Below are 20,404 nucleotides of genomic sequence, written 5' to 3'. Positions count from 1 at the left end.
ATAGTCTATAGATATTTTTTGTACCTATTGGGTGAGAGCAATTATTTCTAGTGATTTCTCTTTCTATACATAGGAGTCATGTGGACGGTCCTACTCAATGATTGACAGTCTTCCCTTATGCTTAGTCATGCACAGTTAGCTGTCAATCACTGAGTGGTACCGCCCATATGACTCCCAAAGCATAGAAAGAGCAGAGGCTTAAATGTATAAATTACAAGTTTTACTAAATCTTTTCCCAAAAAAACTCTATATCAATCTGCTCAGCTCCTCCTGCTCTATACCATGCGGCCTGCAGATTGCACTGTATTTCATGATGATGGGTTCCCTTTAAATATGAAACAACTAACACCAAGTCTGAAACCAGACGCCATGCTTGATAGCCCGCAAATTATTAACTGATGTGTTTAGAACTGAGCAGATGTCTCACAAAACGTGTCTACCAGTTGTGACACTAGCACCTTCTAAGTGTTTATGATAGGAACTCTGGAGTGTTTTCGCACCTTAAGTAGTAATAGTTTTCACATTTATGCAACAGATCTGATTTTAGCAGTGAATCGTTTATCTCTCCTGGTTGTAACAATTAAAGCAACCACTGGATATGAACTTCATGACAAGTACACCAAAAATTAAATTTTCTATTCTTGTTCTACAGCCAAGGACAGAGAATAATACCTGAGCGGATGATGTGCCAATGCTGGGAATCTCATGGAAGCCTGATCATAATATACAACGAATAACCATAACACTAAATCCACACAGAAACGGCATTTATCAATGGGTAGGATATATTAGTCAGCAAGTGAACAGTCAGTTCCTAAAAAATCCGGAAAAATGGGCAAGTGTATGGATCTAAGCGACGTTGACAAAGACCCAATTCTGTTGACTGTGTCTGAAGCCATTCTGGTCTGAAGGCTAGCCTGTCTGGTCTGATCACACAGAAGGACTATTGTAGCACAAATTATTGATTGCGTTACTTCTGGCTATGATATAAAGATATCAGAACACACAGGACATCACAGCTAGTTGTGTATGGGGCCGCTTAGTTGTGGTCATATGGTGCCCGTGTCTTACAATGGGCACGTGAGCTTTAAATCTGGGCCATGGAGCAATGGAAGAAGGCAGTCATGTCTGATGAATCACATTTTTATCTTCCATCAATTTGGGGACCAGGTGTGTGCGTTGGGGAAGATATAGCACCAGGATGCAGTATGGAAAGAGGTCAAACCAGTGGATCTGGACAATGTGCTGCTGGGAAAACTTGGGTCCCGACATTCATGTGGATATTACTTTGACACCTACAACCTAGGTGGGGGGGGGGGGGGGGGGACACGTGACGCCCATTCTTGTGATTTTTTTGGGGCTCCCAGAAGATGTCCCCCTCCCACCAATTTTACACATATCTCCTATAGTGTAAAACCTAGTGGGGTGTTCCCACAAATACTAAGTGATGGCATATCACTAGCATATGCCGTCACTAATCTCTCTCTAACTTGGACTAGGTCTACTGTTCCTTAGATGTTTTTCAGATTTATATGTATGCGTCTTAGATGTCAGTCTACTTTACCAGAGACATTTAGGGAAAAATCACCATATTTCTTAAATCTCAAATCCTAAAGCTAACTCCACATTTTAGGGTACTTTCACACTGGCGTTATTCTTTTCCGTTATTGAAATCCGGTAAAGGGTCTCAATACCGGAAAAAAATGCATCAGTTTTGTCCTAATGCATTCTGAATGGAAAGCAATCTGTTCAGTATGCATCAGGATGTCTTCCGTTCCATCCCTTGTACGGTATTTGAACAGACAAAATACCGCAGCTTGCCGGGATATAGGAGGAGCTAGTTTCGCCTTTAATCTTTAAAAACATGTAAATACTGGATCCGTTATTCCAGATGATACCAGCTGAGACGGATCCAGTATATCACCGGATCCATCTAATGGATCCGGAAAAAAACTATATCCGTTTACATGCGGTTTACCGGATCCTCACAAATCTAGTGTGAAAGTACCCTTAGGCCTCTTTCACACGGGCGTCATGTTTTTTGCCCGGATAAGAGGCGGGTGCGTTGCGGGAAAATGCACGATTTTTCCGCGCGAGTGCAAAACATTGTCATGCGTTTTGCACTCGCGTGAGAAAAATCACGCATGTTTGGTACCCAGACCCGAACTTCTTCACAGAAGTTCGGGCTTGGGATTGATGTTCTGAAGATTGTATTATTTTCCCTTATAACATGGTTATAAGGGATGAAAATAATAGCATTCTGACTACAGAATGCATAGTATAATAGTGCTGGAAGGGTTAAAAATAATAAAAAAGTTAACTCACCTTCTCCTCTTGTTAGCGTAGATCCCGGTCTGTTCTTTAGCTGTGGACTGAATGACCTGAGGTGATGTCAGATCACATGCTCCAATCACATGGTCCATCACCATGGTGATGGAGCATGTGATCTGACGTCATCAAAGGTCCTTCAGCCACAGCTAAAGAACAGACCGGCCTATACGCGAACAAGAGGAGAAGGTGAGTTAACTTTTTTTATTATTTTTAACCCTTCCAGCACTATTATACTAAGCATTCTGTAGTCAGAATGCTATTATTTTCCCTTATAACCATGTTATAAGGGAAAATAATACAGTGAATAGACTGTCACCTAGAACCCATGCGTGAAAATCGCACCGCATCCGCACTTGCTTGCGGATGCATGCGATTTTCACGCAACCCCATTCATTTCTATAGGGCCTGCGTTACGTGAAAAACGCACAAAGAGGAGCATGCTGCGATTTTCACGCAACGCATAAGTGATGCGTGAAAATCACCGCTCGTGTGCACAGCCCCATAGAAATGAATGGGTCAGGATTCAGTGCGGGTGCAATGCGTTCACCGCACGCATCGCACCCGCACGGAAGACTCGCCCGTGTGAAAGGGGCCTTAGGGCTCTTTCACATCTGCGTTATTGTCTTCCGGCATAGAGTTCCGTCGTCGGGGCTCTATGCCGGAAGAATACTGATCAGGATTTTCCTAATGCATTCTGAATGGACAGTCCATCCATCAGGATGCATCAGGATGTCTTCCGTTCCGGAACGGAACGTTTTTTGGCCGCAGCAAATAGCGCAGCATGCTGCGCTTTTTGCTCCGGCCAAAAATCCGGAACACTTGCCGCAAGGCCGGATCCGGAATGAATGCCCATTGAAAGGCATTGATCCGGATCCGGCCTTAAGCTAAACGTCGTTTCGGCGCATTGCCGGATGCGACGTTTAGCTTTTTCTCAATGGTTACCATGGCTGCCGGGACGCTAAAGTCCTGGCAGCCATGGTAAAGTGTAGTGGGGAGCGGGGAGCAGCATACTTACCGTCCGTGCGGCTCCTGGGTCGCTCCAGAGTGACGTCAGGGCGCCCCAGGCGCATGGATGACGTGATCGCATGGATCACATGATCCATGCGCATGGGGCGCTCTGACGTCACTCTGGAGCGCCCCGGGAGCCGCGCGGACTGTAAGTATGACGCTCCCCACTACTACTATGGCAACCAGGACTTTAATAGCGTCCTGGGTGCCATAGTAACACTGAAAGCATTTTGAAGACGGATCCGTCTTCAAATGCTTTCAGTACACTTGCGTTTTTCCAGATCCGGCGTGTAATTCCGGCAAGTGGAGTACACGCCGGATCCGGACAACGCAAGTGTGAAAGAGGCCTTAGACAGCAGTTGGCTTGTCTGGTCAACAGATGTTCCTCATGGACCCCAACCCCTAATGCACCGGTAAGCCTGACGTGTGTCCTGAATGCAGGAAGGAGAGTGAGAGTTGTCAGACTGGCTCTGATCACAAAAGGATCTGGTATGTTGTACTCTAACAGCCCCATCATTCTTTTTAATGTGAGATGGTTTGGCCGACATTAATCTAATGTCTGACCAGCTTTAGTAGTTGATGTTGTAACCCCTTCCGAACAGTTATATTCCAGTAACTGCCTCTTATGTTACTAGTGAATTTCTGTTCACTATGACACAATGTGCTGTTGATACCTTAGTTCACAGGGTTGGCATGTACCTACTATTGTATACAATTTTCAATTAAATTTGGTTAAAGTGGTTGGCCACTTTCTGGCTACTGTTGACCAATGTGTTTGTAGCATGATTAGATGACACTTACTAAAATAGTCTTTGTTGATATTCAGTACAATTTTCGATATTTCATAAGGTATGTCCCTTGTTTACAAAGCTTTTTGTGCTGTCCACATAGAGGTCCTGTCCATAAAAATGGCTGCTGATGGAAGACATGTGACCAGACACATCACTCAGCCTCCCCTCTTCTAACACTGTACATTCACAACTCCTAACGGAACAGCTAGAGATGGCAGTTGTGGTGTATATGAATGGAGGACACATGACATGGGGGTGATTTTCCTGGTCACATGTCCCCCCATCAGCAGCCATCTTGTGGACAGAACTTGTATGTGGACAGCACAAAAGGCTTTGTAAACAAGGGACATACCTTATGAAATATAGAAAATGGTGCAGAATATCAACAAAGACTGTATTAGTAAGTGCCATATAATCATCTCACAAACACATTGGTCAACAGTACCCAGAAAGTGACCAACCCCTTAAATTGGTTAGCTGAGTGACGAAGGGCTATATTACAATGGTAGACTGTCTGCCAGATGATCGCTAATGAGTTTTCAAAGTAACACTCGTTAGCAATCATCTAGAAGTCTAAGGCCTCTTTCACACGGGCGTCATGTTTTTTGCCCGGATAAGAGGCGGGTGCGTTGCGGGAAAATGCACGATTTTTCCGCGCGAGTGCAAAACTTTGTCATGCGTTTTGCACTCGCGTGAGAAAAGTCGCGCATGTTTGGTACCCAGACCCGAACTTCTTCACAGAAGTTCGGGCTTGGGATTGATGTTCTGTAGATTGTATTATTTTCCCTTATAACATGGTTATAAGGGAAAATAATAGCATTCTGAATACAGAATGCATAGTATAATAGTGCTGGAAGGGTTAAAAATAATAAAAAAGTTAACTCACCTTCTCCTCTTGTTAGCGTAGATCCCGGTCTGTTCTTTAGCTGTGGACTGAATGACCTGAGGTGACGTCAGATCACATGCTCCAATCACATGGTCCATCACCATGGTGATGGAGCATGTGATCTGACGTCATCAAAGGTCCTTTAGCCACAGCTAAAGAACAGACCGGGATCTACGCTAACAAGAGGGGAAGGTGAGTTAACTTTTTTATTATTTTTAACCCTTCCAGCACTATTATACTATGCATTCTGTATTCAGAATGCTATTATTTTCCCTTATAACCATGTTATAAGGGAAAATAATACAGTGAATAGACTGTCACCTAGAACCCATGCGTGAAAATCGCACCACATCCGCACTTGCTTGCGGATGCATGCGATTTTCACGCAACCCCATTCATTTCTATAGGGCCTGCGTTACGTGAAAAACGCACAAAGAGGAGCATGCTGCGATTTTCACGCAACGCACAAGTGATGCGTGAAAATCACCGCTCGTGTGCACTGTCCCATAGAAATGAATGGGTCAGGATTCAGTGCGGGTGCAGTGCGTTCACCGCACGCATCGCACCCGCACGGAAAACTCGCCCGTGTGAAAGGGGCCTAATACTTCCGCCGATTACCTGATGAACGAGCAAATGCTCTTTTATCGGGTAATCATGATCTTTCTGCATGCTTAAAGATCAGGATTTTCCGGCAGCAGATCATGCTGCCTAATCACGATCTATTGCTGGCAAACAACTAGACAGCGTGGGAATGAGCGATGGCATTAGTGGTCACTCGTCCCCATACTGTGGAGGAGATCTCTGCATGTAATAGCAACGGTCTCCTCTGCTAGAGAGCAGGCGTCTGCCAGGAAGGAACGCTTCCTTCCCAACAATCTCCTGTGGGATAGCTAAATGTAATACAGGCTTGAGGACAGCCATACACATTATACAGCTGCCAGCCAAATGGTTGACCTGCCTCCTTGGCCTGTGTATGCCCTCTGGCAGTGGCTTATCTCAGAGAATAAAAGGATCAGGCATGTTGAACTCCAATGGCTCATTCCTTATCTTCCTAACATCTGTTGTGAGGGGAGAGTTTTGAGTCCCTACAAGCATATTAGCCTTGTTTCACATAGTGTATGTGTTTATTGTGGGCAGTCTAAGGCACACCTGTGCAATATTCATGCTGTCTAATCAGTACCTTGATATGCCACACCTGTGAGGTGGGAGGGATTATCTCAGCAAAGGAGAAGTGCTCACTAACACAGATTTAGACAGATTTGTGAACAATATTTGAGAGTAATGGGTCTTTTGTGTATGTAGAAAATGTTTCAGATCTTTGAGTTCAGCTAATGCAAAATGGGAGCAAAACCGAAAGTGTTGCATTTATATTTTTGTTCAGTGTAGAAGAAAACAATTCTGTAGTTTATGTGTTGTAATTGCATGGGGAATGCAAGTAGTTACTAAAACAGACATGCCAGGACCCAGGAGAGGTAACAGGTCATCTTTAAGGAGGAAACTGCACAGGGGGTCAGTTGGTGTTTGATAACGGTTTTATATGGTCCACATAGGCAGAAATAGATGCAATTAGAAAGGGGGCAAATAGTTTTTCATGGCACTGTGTAAACTTTGAGAGGTCATTCTGTGGGGTTCTCCAGGATAATATTTCTGGCACCTAATTGTGAGATATTGGATGTCAGATCCCCACTAATCTGATAATTATGACCAATCCTAGAGATAGGGTATCGGTTGTTGATTCCTGGAGAAACCCTTCAAAGGGGTTATCCCATGACTAATGTAAAAAATGTAAATCAGACATCATATAGTCCATGATAGTCTCTTTCTAACAAATCAAAGAACCAGCCCGGTACCTCACATGGATCCAGAGATCTCCCCAGTCATTGCTCTGCTAGATTTATATCAAGCTGAAAGTGCAAGGGGAGTGTCTTCTCTGCTGCAGCTAAGGGGGCGTGTCTCAGCTCTGCCTATCACAGCTCAGGAGGCAGTTGAAGGATGAAACTGAGCATGTGCGGCCTTCTCAGTGAGCAGGTCAAAGAAATAAGAAAAAAAAACTGCAGGTGGCACTATGCAAATATATTTTATAGAATAGCTCAGTGGCTATGCTAAATCTTTAATTACATGCAATTACAAAAGTATTCAGATCCAGGTGCTGGTTTGAAAACCGTAGAATATTTTTTGTGGGACAACCCCTTTAACCACCTCCGGACCGCCTAACGCACATGTGCGTTCCGGAGGTGGCAGGCTGGCGCACAGTCACGCATATATGCGTCATCTCGCGAGACGCGAGATTTCCTGTGAACGCGCGCACACAGGCGCGCGCGCTCACAGGAACGGAAGGTAAGCGAGTGGATCTCCAGCATGCCAGCGGCGATCGTTCGCTGGCAGGCTGGAGATCCGAATTTTTTAACCCCTAACAGGTATATTAGACGCTGTTTTCATAACAGCGTCTAATATACCTCCTACCTGGTCCTCTGGTGGTCCCTTTTGTTAGGATCGACCACCAGAGGACTCAGGTAGGTCAGTACAGTCGCACCAAACACCACACTACACTACACCCCCCCCCCCCCCGTCACTTATTAACCCCTTATAAACCCCTGATCACCCATGATCACCCCATATAAACTCCCTGATCACCCCCCTGTCATTGATCACCGCCCTGTCATTGATCACCCCCCTGTCAGGCTCCGTTCAGACGTCCGTATGATTTTTACGGATCCACGGATACATGGATCGGATCCGCAAAAAGCATACGGACGTCTGAATGGAGCCTTACAGGGGGGTGATCAATGACAGGCGGGTGATCACCCATATACACTCCCTGATCACCCCCTGTCATTGATCACCCCCCTGTCATTGATCACTCCCCTGTAAGGCTCCATTCAGACGTCCGCATGATTTTTACGGATCCATGGATACATGGATCGGATCCGCAAAACACATGCGGACGTCTGAATGGAGCCTTACAGGGGGTGATCAATGACAGGCGGATGATCACCCATATACACTCCCTGATCACCCCCCTGTCATTGATAACCCCCCTGTAAGGCTCCATTCAGACGTCCGCATGCGTTCTGTGGATCCGATACATGTATCCATGGATCCGTAAAAAATCATGCGGATGTCTGAATGGAGCCTTACAGGGGGGGTGATCAGTGACAGGGGGGTGATCACCCTGATCACCCCCTGTCATTGATAACCCCCCTGTAAGGCTCCATTCAGACGTCCGCATGCGTTCTGTGGATCCGATACATGTATCCATGGATCCGTAAAAAATCATGCGGATGTCTGAATGGAGCCTTACAGGGGGGGTGATCAGTGACAGGGGGGTGATCACCCTGATTACCCTGATCACCCCCTGTCATTGATAACCCCCCTTGTAAGGCTCCATTCCGACGTCCACATGCGTTCTGTGGATCCGATACATGTATCCATGGATCCGTAAAAAATCATGCGGATGTCTGAATGGAGCCTTACAGGGGGGGTGATCAGTGACAGGGGGGTGATCACCCTGATTACCCTGATCACCCCCTGTCATTGATAACCCCCCTGTAAGGCTCCATTCAGACGTCCGCATGCGTTCTGTGGATCCGATACATGTATCCATGGATCCGTAAAAAATCATGCGGATGTCTGAATGGAGCCTTACAGGGGGGGTGATCAGTGACAGGGGGGTGATCACCCTGATTACCCTGATCACCCCCTGTCATTGATAACCCCCCTGTAAGGCTCCATTCAGACGTCCGCATGCGTTCTGTGGATCCGATACATGTATCCATGGATCCGTAAAAAATCATGCGGATGTCTGAATGGAGCCTTACAGGGGGGGTGATCAGTGACAGGGGGGTGATCACCCTGATTACCCTGATCAGCCCCTGTCATTGATAACCCCCCTGTAAGGCTCCATTCAGACGTCCGCATGCGTTCTGTGGATCCGATACATGTATCCATGGATCCGTAAAAAATCATGCGGATGTCTGAATGGAGCCTTACAGGGGGGGTGATCAGTGACAGGGGGGTGATCACCCTGATTACCCTGATCACCCCCTGTCATTGATAACCCCCCTGTAAGGCTCCATTCAGACGTCCGCATGCGTTCTGTGGATCCGATACATGTATCCATGGATCCGTAAAAAATCATGCGGATGTCTGAATGGAGCCTTACAGGGGGGGTGATCAGTGACAGGGGGGTGATCACCCTGATTACCCTGATCACCCCCTGTCATTGATAACCCCCCTGTAAGGCTCCATTCAGACGTCCGCATGCGTTCTGTGGATCCGATACATGTATCCATGGATCCGTAAAAAATCATGCGGATGTCTGAATGGAGCCTTACAGGGGAGGTGATCAGTGACAGAGGGGTGATCACCCTGATTACCCTGATCACCCCCTGTCATTGATAACCCCCCTGTAAGGCTCCATTCAGACGACCACATGCGTTCTGTGGATCCGATACATGTATCCATGGATCCGTAAAAAATCATGCGGATGTCTGAATGGAGCCTTACAGGGGGGGTGATCAATGACAGGGGGGTGATCAGGGAGTCTATATGGGTGATCACCCCCCTGTCATTGATCACCCCCCCCCCCCCCCCCCCCCTGGTAAGGCTCCATTCAGACATTTTTTTTGGCACAAGTTAGCGGAAATTTTTTGTTTGTTTTTGTTTTTGTTTTTTCTTACTAAGTCTCATATTCCACTAACTTGTGTCAAAAAATAAAATCTCACATGAACTCACCATACCCCTCACGGAATCCAAATGCGTAAACATTTTTAGACATTTATATTCCAGACTTCTTCTCACGCTTTAGGGCCCCTAAAAAGCCAGGGCAGTATAAATACCCCACATGTGACCCCATTTCGGAAAGAAGACACCCCAAGGTATTCCGTGAGGGGCATATTGAGTCCATGAAAGATTGAAATTTTTGTCCTAAGTTAGCGGAAAGTGAGACTTTGTGAGAAAAAAACAAAAAAAAAATCAATATCCGCTAACTTATGCAAAAAAAAAAAAAATTCGAGGAACTCGCCATGCCCCTCATTGAATACCTTGGGGTGTCTTCTTTCCAAAGTGGGGTCACATGTGGGGTATTTATACTGCCCTGGCTTTTTAGGGGCCCGAAAGTGTGAGAAGAAGTCTGGGATCCAAATGTCTAAAAATGCCCTCCTAGAAGGAATTTGGGCCCCTTTGCGCATCTAGGCTGCAAAAAAGTGTCACACATGTGGTATCGCCGTACTCAGGAGAAGTTGGGGAATGTGTTTTGGGGTGTCATTTTACATATACCCATGCTGGGTGAGAAAAATATCTTGGTCAAATGCCAACTTTGTATAAAAAAATGGGAAAAGTTGTCTTTTGCCAAGATATTTCTCTCACCCAGCATGGGTATATGTAAAATGACACCCCAAAACACATTCCCCAACTTCTCCTGAGTACGGCGATACCAGATGTGTGACACTTTTTTGCTGCCAAGGTGGGCAAAGGGGCACATATTCCAAAGTGCACCTTTCGGATTTTGCAGGGCATTTTTTACACATCTAAATTGCCAGGGCAGTATAACTACGCCACAAGTGACCCCATTTTGGAAAGAAGACACCCCAAGGTATTCCGTGAGGGGCACGGCGAGTTCCTAGAATTTTTTATTTTTTGTCACAAGTTAGCGGAAAACGATGATTTTTCTTTTTTTTTCTTTTTTCCTTACAAAGTCTCATATTCCACTAACTTGCGACAAAAAATAAAAAATTCTAGGAACTCGCCATGCCCCTCAAGGAATACCTTGGGGTGTCTTCTTTCCAAAATGGGGTCACTTGTGGCGTAGTTATACTGCCCTGGCAATTTAGGGGCCCAAATGTGTGAGAAGAACTTTGCAATCAAAATGTGTAAAAAATGCCCTGCAAAATCCGAAAGGTGCACTTTGGAATATGTGCCCCTTTGCCCACCTTGGCAGCAAAAAAGTGTGACACATCTGGTATCGCCGTACTCAGGAGAAGTTGGGGAATGTGTTTTGGGGTGTCATTTTACATATACCCATGCTGGGTGAGAAAAATATCTTGGTCAAATGCCAACTTTGTATAAAAAAAATGGGAAAAGTTGTCTTTTGCCAAGATATTTCTCTCACCCAGCATGGGTATATGTAAAATGACACCCCAAAACACATTCCCCAACTTCTCCTGAGTACGGCGATACCAGATGTGTGACACTTTTTTTGATGCCAAGGTGGGCAAAGGGGCACATATTCCAAAGTGCACCTTTCGGATTTCACCGGTCATTTTTTTTACACATTTTGATTGCAAAGTTCTTCTCACACATTTGGGCCCCTAAATTGCCAGGGCAGTATAACTACGCCACAAGTGACCCCATTTTGGAAAGAAGACACCCCAAGGTATTCCGTGAGGGGCATGGCGAGTTCCTAGAATTTTTTATTTTTTGTCGCAAGTTAGTGGAATATGAGACTTTGTAAGGAAAAAAGAGGAAAAAAAAAAAAATCATCATTTTCCGCTAACTTGTGACAAAAAATAAAAAGTTCTATGAACTCACTATGCCCATCAGCGAATACCTTAGGGTGTCTACTTTCCGAAATGGGGTCATTTGTGGGGTTTTTCTACTGTTTGGGCATTGTAGAACCTCAGGAATCATGACAGGTGCTCAGAAAGTCAGAGCTGTTTCAAAAAGCGGAAATTCACATTTTTGTACCATAGTTTGTAAATGCTATAACTTTTACCCAAACCATTTTTTTTTTTTGCCCAAACATTTTTTTTTTATCAAAGACATGTAGAACAATAAATTTGGCGAAAAATTTATATATGGATGTCGTTTTTTTTGCAAAATTTTACAGCTGAAAGTGAAAAATGTCATTTTTTTGCAAAAAAATCGTTACATTTTGATTAATAACAAAAAAAGTAAAAATGTCAGCAGCAATAAAATACCACCAAATGAAAGCTCCATTAGTGAGAAGAAAAGGAGGTAAAATTCATTTGGGTGGTAAGTTGCATGACCGAGTTATAAACGGTGAAAGGAGTGTAGTGCCGAAGTGTAAAAAGTGCTCTGGTCATGAAGGGGGTTTCACCTAGCGGGGCTGAAGTGGTTAAGATGCCTTGCTTTCAGGTTCACCATTGCTTTCAGATTCGGCTGCCATGGAAAGGGAGATGATACCCGAGGCGCAGGGTTGACTGCAGATTTTCACCCTGCAGTATTGTTAGGTTCAGGGGGGACATCAGCAAGTGGCTTTGCTTTAATTTAAAAACATATTTGTCTGTGATTTTCACTGATGAGATTGGTGTGGTGTACTGTGGTGGAGTAGGAAGGTTAATAATTGTCAGAAACCGATAAAATGATAACATTGCACTGTTGTCTCATGCTTCTGCTATGGATACTTTTTATCTGACGTTCCTGTCCTCATGAGTCTGGAATTCTTTGAATCTTTGAAGTTTTTTTTTAACGTTCCAGACTTCGAACTCCATCAGATAACATTGGCCCTGATTCTATACAATTTAGTTCAATTGTATATTTAAAGCAGCACATGATCACAATAGGATATTCAGTGTTTAAATATTTTGCCAAAAAGTATCGCTTTCTACAATGCATTGCTAGAACCAAAGGGAGGACCTTATTAGGCTACTTCCACACTAGCGTTCGGGCGGATCCGCTCATAATAATGCAGACGGAGGCTCCGTTCAGAACGGATCCGTCTGCATTAAAATGGAAAAAAAAGCTAAGTGTGAAAATAGCCTCGGACGGATCCGTCCAGACTTTCAATGTAAAGTCAATGGGGGACGGATCCGCTTGAAGATTGAGCCACATTGTGGCATCTTCAAACGGATCCGTCCCCATTGACTTACATTGTAAGTCTGGATGGATCCGCACGGATCCGCACGCCTCCGCACGGCCAGGCGGACACCCGAACGCTGCAAGCAGCGTTCAGCTGTACCGCCTGGCCGTGCGGAGGCGAGCGAAGCGGAGGCTGAAAGCCGCCAGACTGATGCAGTCTGAGCGGATCCGCTCCATTCAGACTGAATCAGGGCTGGACGGCTGCGTTCGGGTCCGCTCGTGAGCTCCTTCAAACGGAGCTCACGAGCGGACCAGCGAACGCTAGTGTGAAAGGAGCCTTATAAGAAAATTACAACCATAACCAGCCATTTTTAGTTATGGAGGAAGTAGGTGGAGAAAGGGTGCACAGAGTAGCTTGTGCCAACCCTCGCTACACTCATCTGTCCATTTGCATTTGGATTTAAAGTACTTTTTTTTCCAGAACAAAGCAACAGACAGCTTCATCCATGTACTTTCCACATCCATATGTCCGATCCACAAATAGGTAAAACATACTATTCTTGGCTGCAAAATGCAGACCATGGACCCATTAAAGTCAATGGGTCTGCAAAAAAACAACAACAACAGATTCAACAATGACATTACACAGACGTCATCCGTATTTTGCAGAGCTGCGTTTTCTGGACTGTAAAATACCTATAGTTGTGTGCATGAGGCCTAAGGACTAGAGATAATGGGAGTCACCACCCACCATCCACTATGCTACTACAAGTAGCCATTACATGTCGAGGCTCTGCTCTGTCTGCATGCCACATCCTCTCCACTTTGATTGACAGGACCAGACAGTGAAAATATGATCACACCTGGCCCTGTCAATCAATGTGCAGAGGGTGCGACAGATGCAGAGAGAGCAGAGCTTTTAGGTGTAATGGTAACGCCCCCATTGCTCCTAGAGGCTCATTTCCATATATTTGAACTTCATTTTTCTCAGCAATTTGGGAACATATGAACATGGGAACAACACAGATGCCTTCAGGTGCCAAGCGCACGTGTAACAGGTCAGAGTTTCACAGGTACAAATATGCTGACAGATGCCCTTTAATATTCACATGATGGATTCAAAAATGAGCAGCATTTCCTCAGGTTTTCACTCACCAGAATTCTGGATTTCCATAGACTCTCTGCTGCTCCCTCTGTCTCTTCGATGCTTCCGTGATCTCATCGAAGTATAAAAACGAGAGTGCCTGCGGATAGGGATGTAACGGGGCTGCTCACACCCCTCCATGTTTTCTTCATCCCCTTCCTCCTCTTCTGAGATCGGGTGCTGCTTCATTCCGAAGGCCTGTGCTGTTGTCCGTGGGCCAAGTCCCATGACGCTTTCTCCCTCTCTGGTTAAACGTCTCATCTCTCCAACTAACTTTATTATGCAGTAAACAGGAGATCCGTCTTCATTTCCTCCTATAGCATTGCTGTAGGCATGGGCGAAAAATACACAAAAACAATAATTAAGTACATTATAATTTTAGAAACTTTTTTGCATATCATGTGAATTGTTTTAACTGCATGAGGTTATGTACAAGGTTTATTTCATTCATATAGCACTTGCATATTCCACAGAGCAGCACAGATTGTCATCATTGCAAGTTTTTAGTAGGAAACCACACAAACTCCATGCCGATGTTGTCCTTAGTCAGATTAAACCCAATGCTCCAAGACACCAGTGCTAACCACTGAGCCACCATACTGCTTGAGGCAAAGTTTAGTTTTCAGTTGCAAAAGAGTCGGAGGATCACCAGTAGTGTTGGGCGCGAGTATTCGAATCACGAATTTTAATCAAGAATTTGCGAAGATTTCGAATATAGTGCTACCGTATATATTCGTATTTGCGAATTTTCAAGATTTTTTTTCAGCTGAACCCATGATCCCTCCCTGCTTCATGCTTGTGGGCCAATAAGAAGGCTGCAATATCTTTGCCTGAGCTTAGCAACATCCCTAGCAACCAATAGGAAAGTTGCCTCCCCCTTACTATATAAGAACCTCCCCAGCAGCCATTTTCTGCAGTTTTTTGCAGATCTGAGAGAGAGAGCAGTGACATTGCTGTGCTCTGTGCTTTCATCTGGATCCTATTCCTTATCCACTTACATTAGATAGTTAGTTAGCTCATATATATAATACAGATAGTGGGAGATAGTGAGTGTAGGTTAGATCCTGATATAGTGTAGCTGAGGTTCCAGTGCAGGGTGTTAGGTAGTGTGATAGGAATTACTGTTTCTCTGCTGTCCATACATACATGCTACAGACATAGTGCTGTGATGTCACAACAATACTTAGTGCACCAATCAGTAATATCTACCTAGACCTGATAAAATGTGACGTTGCACGTATTACGCAAAAATATGCGCATCATTGATTGCCGATTTGTGCAATTGCGAATATATTGGAGCGCTCTATCTGCATATAAAGCTATTCTAATGTTCTGCCGTGCCAACCATTTTCTCCAGTCTTAGGAAACTTCTAGCAGCTTGAAAAATGTAGCAAAAGTGACCCACGCCTGTATTGCACGCGCAATCCGTGCATATTACATTGCCGATTTTCGCAATCAAGAAAATAATCTCGACTTCGCGAATATTTGCCCAAATATTCGCACAATATCGCAAATTCGAATATTGCCCCTGCCGCTCATCACTAATCACCAGTAAAAAGATATATGGATACCATATCAGAAATCATGATAATGTCATTGAGAGCTGTAATGGTCCAAGAAGAACATAGGAGATTCTGAACAAGCCGTCATTCATAGGATTCTTACAGGGGTTGTCTCACTTCAGCAATGGCCTTTATAACGTGGAGAAAGTTAATACAAAACACTTACTAATGTATTGTTATCCATTTTGCTTCCTTTGCTGGCTGGATCCGTTTTTCCATCACATTATACACTGCTCGTTTCCATGGTTACAGACCACCCTGCAATCCATGAGTGGTGATTGTGCTTGCACAATATAGGAAAAAACTCTAGCCTATATGCGCTCCCATAGTCACGGCCACCAGAGAGGCTGATGCTTTTTCCTATAGTGTGCAAGCACAACCACCACTGATGGATTGCAGGATGGTCTGTAACCATGGAAACGAGCAGTGTATAATGTGATGGAAAAACGGATCCAGTCAGGAAAGGAAGCAATATAGACAATCACAATACATTAGTAAGTGCCTTGTATTTTCTATACATGATAAATGCCACTTGCTGAAGTGAGAGAACCCCTTTAATATAAGGCACTTATATATGTATTGTGATTGTCCATATTGCCTCCTTAGTTGGCTTGATTCATACCTTATCTCTGAGTGGTCTTCACTACTGGTTTTGGCTCACAATAACTGATGGAAATAACTGATGTGAGAACTTGTCCTGATACATCACATATTTTTATATATGATAGTTTAGGGGCTAGTAACTAGTGGTGAGCAGCATAGGCAATATTCGTTTTCGCTATATTTCGTGAATTTGTTGCATAATATTTACAATAAATTCACGAATTCTAGAATTCTTGATCTACAGTCATTATTTTAACTATTGCGCAAATCAGCACTAATGATGCGCATATTTTTTGCGTAATACGTGCAACTTCACATTTTATCAGGTCTAGGTGGATATTACTGATTGGTGCACTGAGTATTGTTGTGATATCACAGCGCTATGTCTGTAGCATGTATGTATGGACTGCAGAGAAACAGTAATTCCTATCACACTACCTAACACCCTGCACTGGAACCTATCAGCTACACTATATCAGGATATAACCTACACTGACTATCTCCCACTGACTATCTGTATTATATATATGAGCTAACTAACTATCTAATGTAATTGGATAAGGAATAGGATCCAGATGAAAGCACAGAGCACAGCAATGTCGCTGCTCTCTCTCTCTCAGAACTGCAAAGTACTGCAGAAAATGGCTGCTGGGGAGGTTCTTATATAGTAAGGGGGAGGCAACTTTCCTATTGGTTGCTAGGGATGTTGCTAAGCTCTGACAAAGACATTACAGCCTTCTCATTGGCCCACAAGCAAGAAGGGAGGTTATTGATGAAAAAAATCTAGAATATTAGTGATTACGAATACATAGCACTATAGTCTACATCTTTGCAAATTCTCGAAGTGCTGATATTCGCGATTAAAATTTGCAATGAGAATATTCGCGATCAACACTACTAGTAACAGGATTCCTGCAACACCCCTGTGGGTCTAGAGCAGGCATGCTCAACCTGCGGCCCTCCAGCTGTTGCAAAACTACAACTCCCAGCATGCCCAAACAGCCTACAGCTGTCAGCCTACAGCAGGGCATTGTGGGAGTTGTAGTTTTGCAACAGCTGGAGGGCCGCAGGTTGAGCATGCCTGGTCTAGAGGTTTACTGCCTAATATCCTTGGAGATCAAGGGTGATCTAATAGATGGCACACAATATTATACAATAATATTAATAACTCTATATAATAATTGATAACGTTAAAAATGGAAGTAAGTAAAAACATAGGTCCTCATCAGGGCCGTCTTTAATATTGATTGGACCCTGGGCAAAAATGTACTTGGGCCCCCTGGATCCCGCCTTCCCACACCTTAGCAGGCAATCACGCCCTCCACCCCAATACACACACAAAAAATCCATACACCTGGTAGAGTACAGTGAATGACTGTAAATACTTCCAGTTCTGAAGACTCCAGCGGCTCAGGATCAGTGCTCTGGGCTGGAAGTGGGCACCGCTCTGCAGGAAGGAGACCAGGGCTCGGCTCACCCTAGTGTTACAGTGCACCCCACAGTATGCAGTATAGCACCCCACACTATACAGTACCCCACAGTATATAGTAGAGCAGTATAGCAGCCCACAGTATACAGCACCCCACAGTATACAGTAGAGCAGTATAGCACCTCACCGTATACAGCACCCCAAACTATACACGATACAGCACCCCACACTATACAGTACAGCAGTATAGCACTCCACACTATACAGGCTCCCCCACACTATACAGGCCCCCACACAGTATACAGCCCCCCACACAGTATACAGGCCCCCACTATACAGTAGTTTACAGTTTATTAGCATAACAGCCCCTGTCACCTTTTTCTGATGTAATCTTCACAAAAAAAAGCTTGCAAACTTCTCCTGCAACACTCCTGGTAGGACCTGTCATGACCTCATAGCCATGTGACCAGTAATATTGCTAGGTTACTGGTCACATGGCGATGATGTCATCTAAGGTCCTAGATCACGGCTCTCACAAACACAGTACGATGCTGGATTCAGTGCCGGCAGGTATGGCATGGCAGCACCCCCTGTGTAGCTGACAGCCTGACACCCGGGGCAGTGGCTAGCAGGGCTCAAGAGGCAGCTGCCTTGGGCCCCCCAGGAGCAACTGGACCCGGGGCAGCTGCCCCTTTTTCCCCTTGGTAAAGCCCTGGTCCTCATAGATTGTAAGCTCTTTCGAGCAGGGTCCTCATTCCTCTTGTTGTGATTATTGACATGTCTGTTGCTATGTTATTTATGACTATTTGTACATGAACCCCTGAACTCTAAAGCACTGCGAAATATGTTGGTGCTATATAAATAAATATTATTATTATTAAAATAAGTGTTAGTCCAATCTATTGTCATGTGTATATATATATATATATATATATATATATATTTATGGATTAAAGACGCAGTAGGTAAGTTTTGAGTCCTCCTATAAGCTGAACAATGGATTTTCACTACAGTCGGTATGCCATAAAAATAAATGGGACTATTAAAGGGGTTGCCTGACTATTCTGACCCTTTTTTTAAGGGTTATAATAGCTTCAGAAATAAAAGAAGTATAATGATCCCCTGCTATGCCAGATCCCGAGAACAGCCTGCCGGATTTCTTTGATGCATGCGTGAAACTAGCCATTTGTAGCAATTCTTTGCCAGTTTGCCTTTGTCTGCTAATGTCTCTGAGTTGGAAGTCTCGATTTCTATATGTTTATTGATGGTTTGACCCATATGGAAAAGTAGCCTAAAACTGGCAATAAGTAGATTTTAAATTCTTTGGAGGAGATTTATCATCTCCCTGCTTTCTGAATGCCACAAGTCGCAATGATAAATCTGGAGTGAAACTCATTACCATAGCTAACCATATCCACTTTTCCACTCATATTTCAGTGGGGCAAAAATGCAAAAAGTCGCAACATTTTGCCCAAGTGAGTGCAAAAAGTCAAAAAAAATTGTGCAATCGCTTACATTTTGCGCAAGTGAGTGCAAAAAAGTTGTAAAGGCCCTATTTTGAGACTTTTTGATGCCAGAATTCTGGAGTGAAGGTATGATAAATCAGGGCCTTTATCTTTGACAAATCTTCCCCTTTATGCTTCTGGAGTAGCACTAAGGGGGCTGTATCCAAAGTATGTGTAAGGCTACTTTCACACCTGCGTTAAAGGGATTCTGTCACCTCCCCTAAGCCAAAAAACGATTTTAAAGCAGCCATGAAGCACAGTTTACCTGGATTAGGCTGTGCTCTTTTATCTTGTAATCCGTCCAGCAGTTACTGCAAAAAACGACTTTTATTCATATGCAAATGTATCCTTAAGGTGCCCAGAGGGGTGTTTTGTTCCTCTTAGAGAGCCCAGTACCGCCCCTCTTACAGTGCCCAGCCCGCCTTCCTTGCACTGTCTAACCGCCCCCAGCCTGCCACAGCCTCTCCTCCCCCTCCCTCACGCCGAACGAACTTTCGCACAGGCGCAGTACCCACTGAGGGCTGCGCCTGTGCGATCAGCAGGAGACTGAGGGCAGGAGCTTCATCCTCGTCACTGGGCATGCGGCGAGCCCAGTGACGTCCGATGCTCGCTCTTCCCTCAGTCAGCAGGGAAGAGTGAGCATCAGACGTCACTGGGCTCGGCGCATGCCCAGTGACGAGGATGAAGCTCCTGCCCTCAGTCTCCTGCTGATCGCACAGGCGCAGCCCTCAGTGGGTACTGCGCCTGTGCGAAAGTTCGTTCGGCGTGAGGGAGGGGGAGGAGAGGGAGGAGAGGCTGTGGCAGGCTGGGGGCGGTTAGACAGTGCAAGGAAGGCGGGCTGGGCACTGTAAGAGGGGCGGTACTGGGCTCTCTAAGAAGAACAAAACACCCCTCTGGGCACCTTCAGGATACATTTGCATATGAATAAAAGTCGTTTTTTGCAGTAACTGCTGGACGGATTGCAAGATAAAAGAGCACAGCCTAATCCAGGTAAGCTGTGCTTCATGGCTGCTTTAAAATCGTTTTTTGGCTTAGGGGAGGTGACAGAATCCCTTTAAGTGCGGATCCGTCTGGTATCTGCACAGACGGATCCGCACCTATAAAAGTCTAATTGTTAGTCAGACGGATCCGTCCTCACTTTGCATTGAAAGTCAATGGGGGACGGATCAGTTTGCAATTGCACCATATTGTGTCAACGTCAAACGGATCCATCCCCATTGACTTGCATTGTAAGTCAGGATGGATCCAATTGGCTCTGCACGGCCAGGCGGACACCAAAACGCTGCAAGCAGTGTTCTGGTGTCCGTCTTTAGAGCGGAATGGAGGCGGAACTGAGCCAAACTGATGCATTCTGAACTGATCCGCATCCATTCAGAATGCATTGGGG

The 20,404-nt window shown here is 44.8% G+C and overlaps 1 protein-coding gene across 1 annotated transcript in view; it reads right to left on the bottom strand.

The window, feature by feature from the left end:
- Positions 1–20,404, bottom strand: part of LOC122934166 (ephexin-1-like) — a 196,005-nt gene that overhangs the window by 143,799 nt on the left and 31,802 nt on the right. Inside the window, exon 2 of the mRNA XM_044289423.1 lies at positions 13,930–14,243. Coding sequence (XP_044145358.1) covers positions 13,930–14,179 — 250 coding nt within the window. The 5' untranslated portion in view covers positions 14,180–14,243. The remainder of the gene's footprint in view (positions 1–13,929; positions 14,244–20,404) is intronic.

Source organism: Bufo gargarizans, chromosome 4 (genome assembly GCF_014858855.1).
Source record: "Bufo gargarizans isolate SCDJY-AF-19 chromosome 4, ASM1485885v1, whole genome shotgun sequence".
NCBI classification, from domain to species: Eukaryota; Metazoa; Chordata; class Amphibia; order Anura; family Bufonidae; genus Bufo; species Bufo gargarizans.
This window is presented reverse-complemented; position numbering and strand designations above follow the sequence as displayed.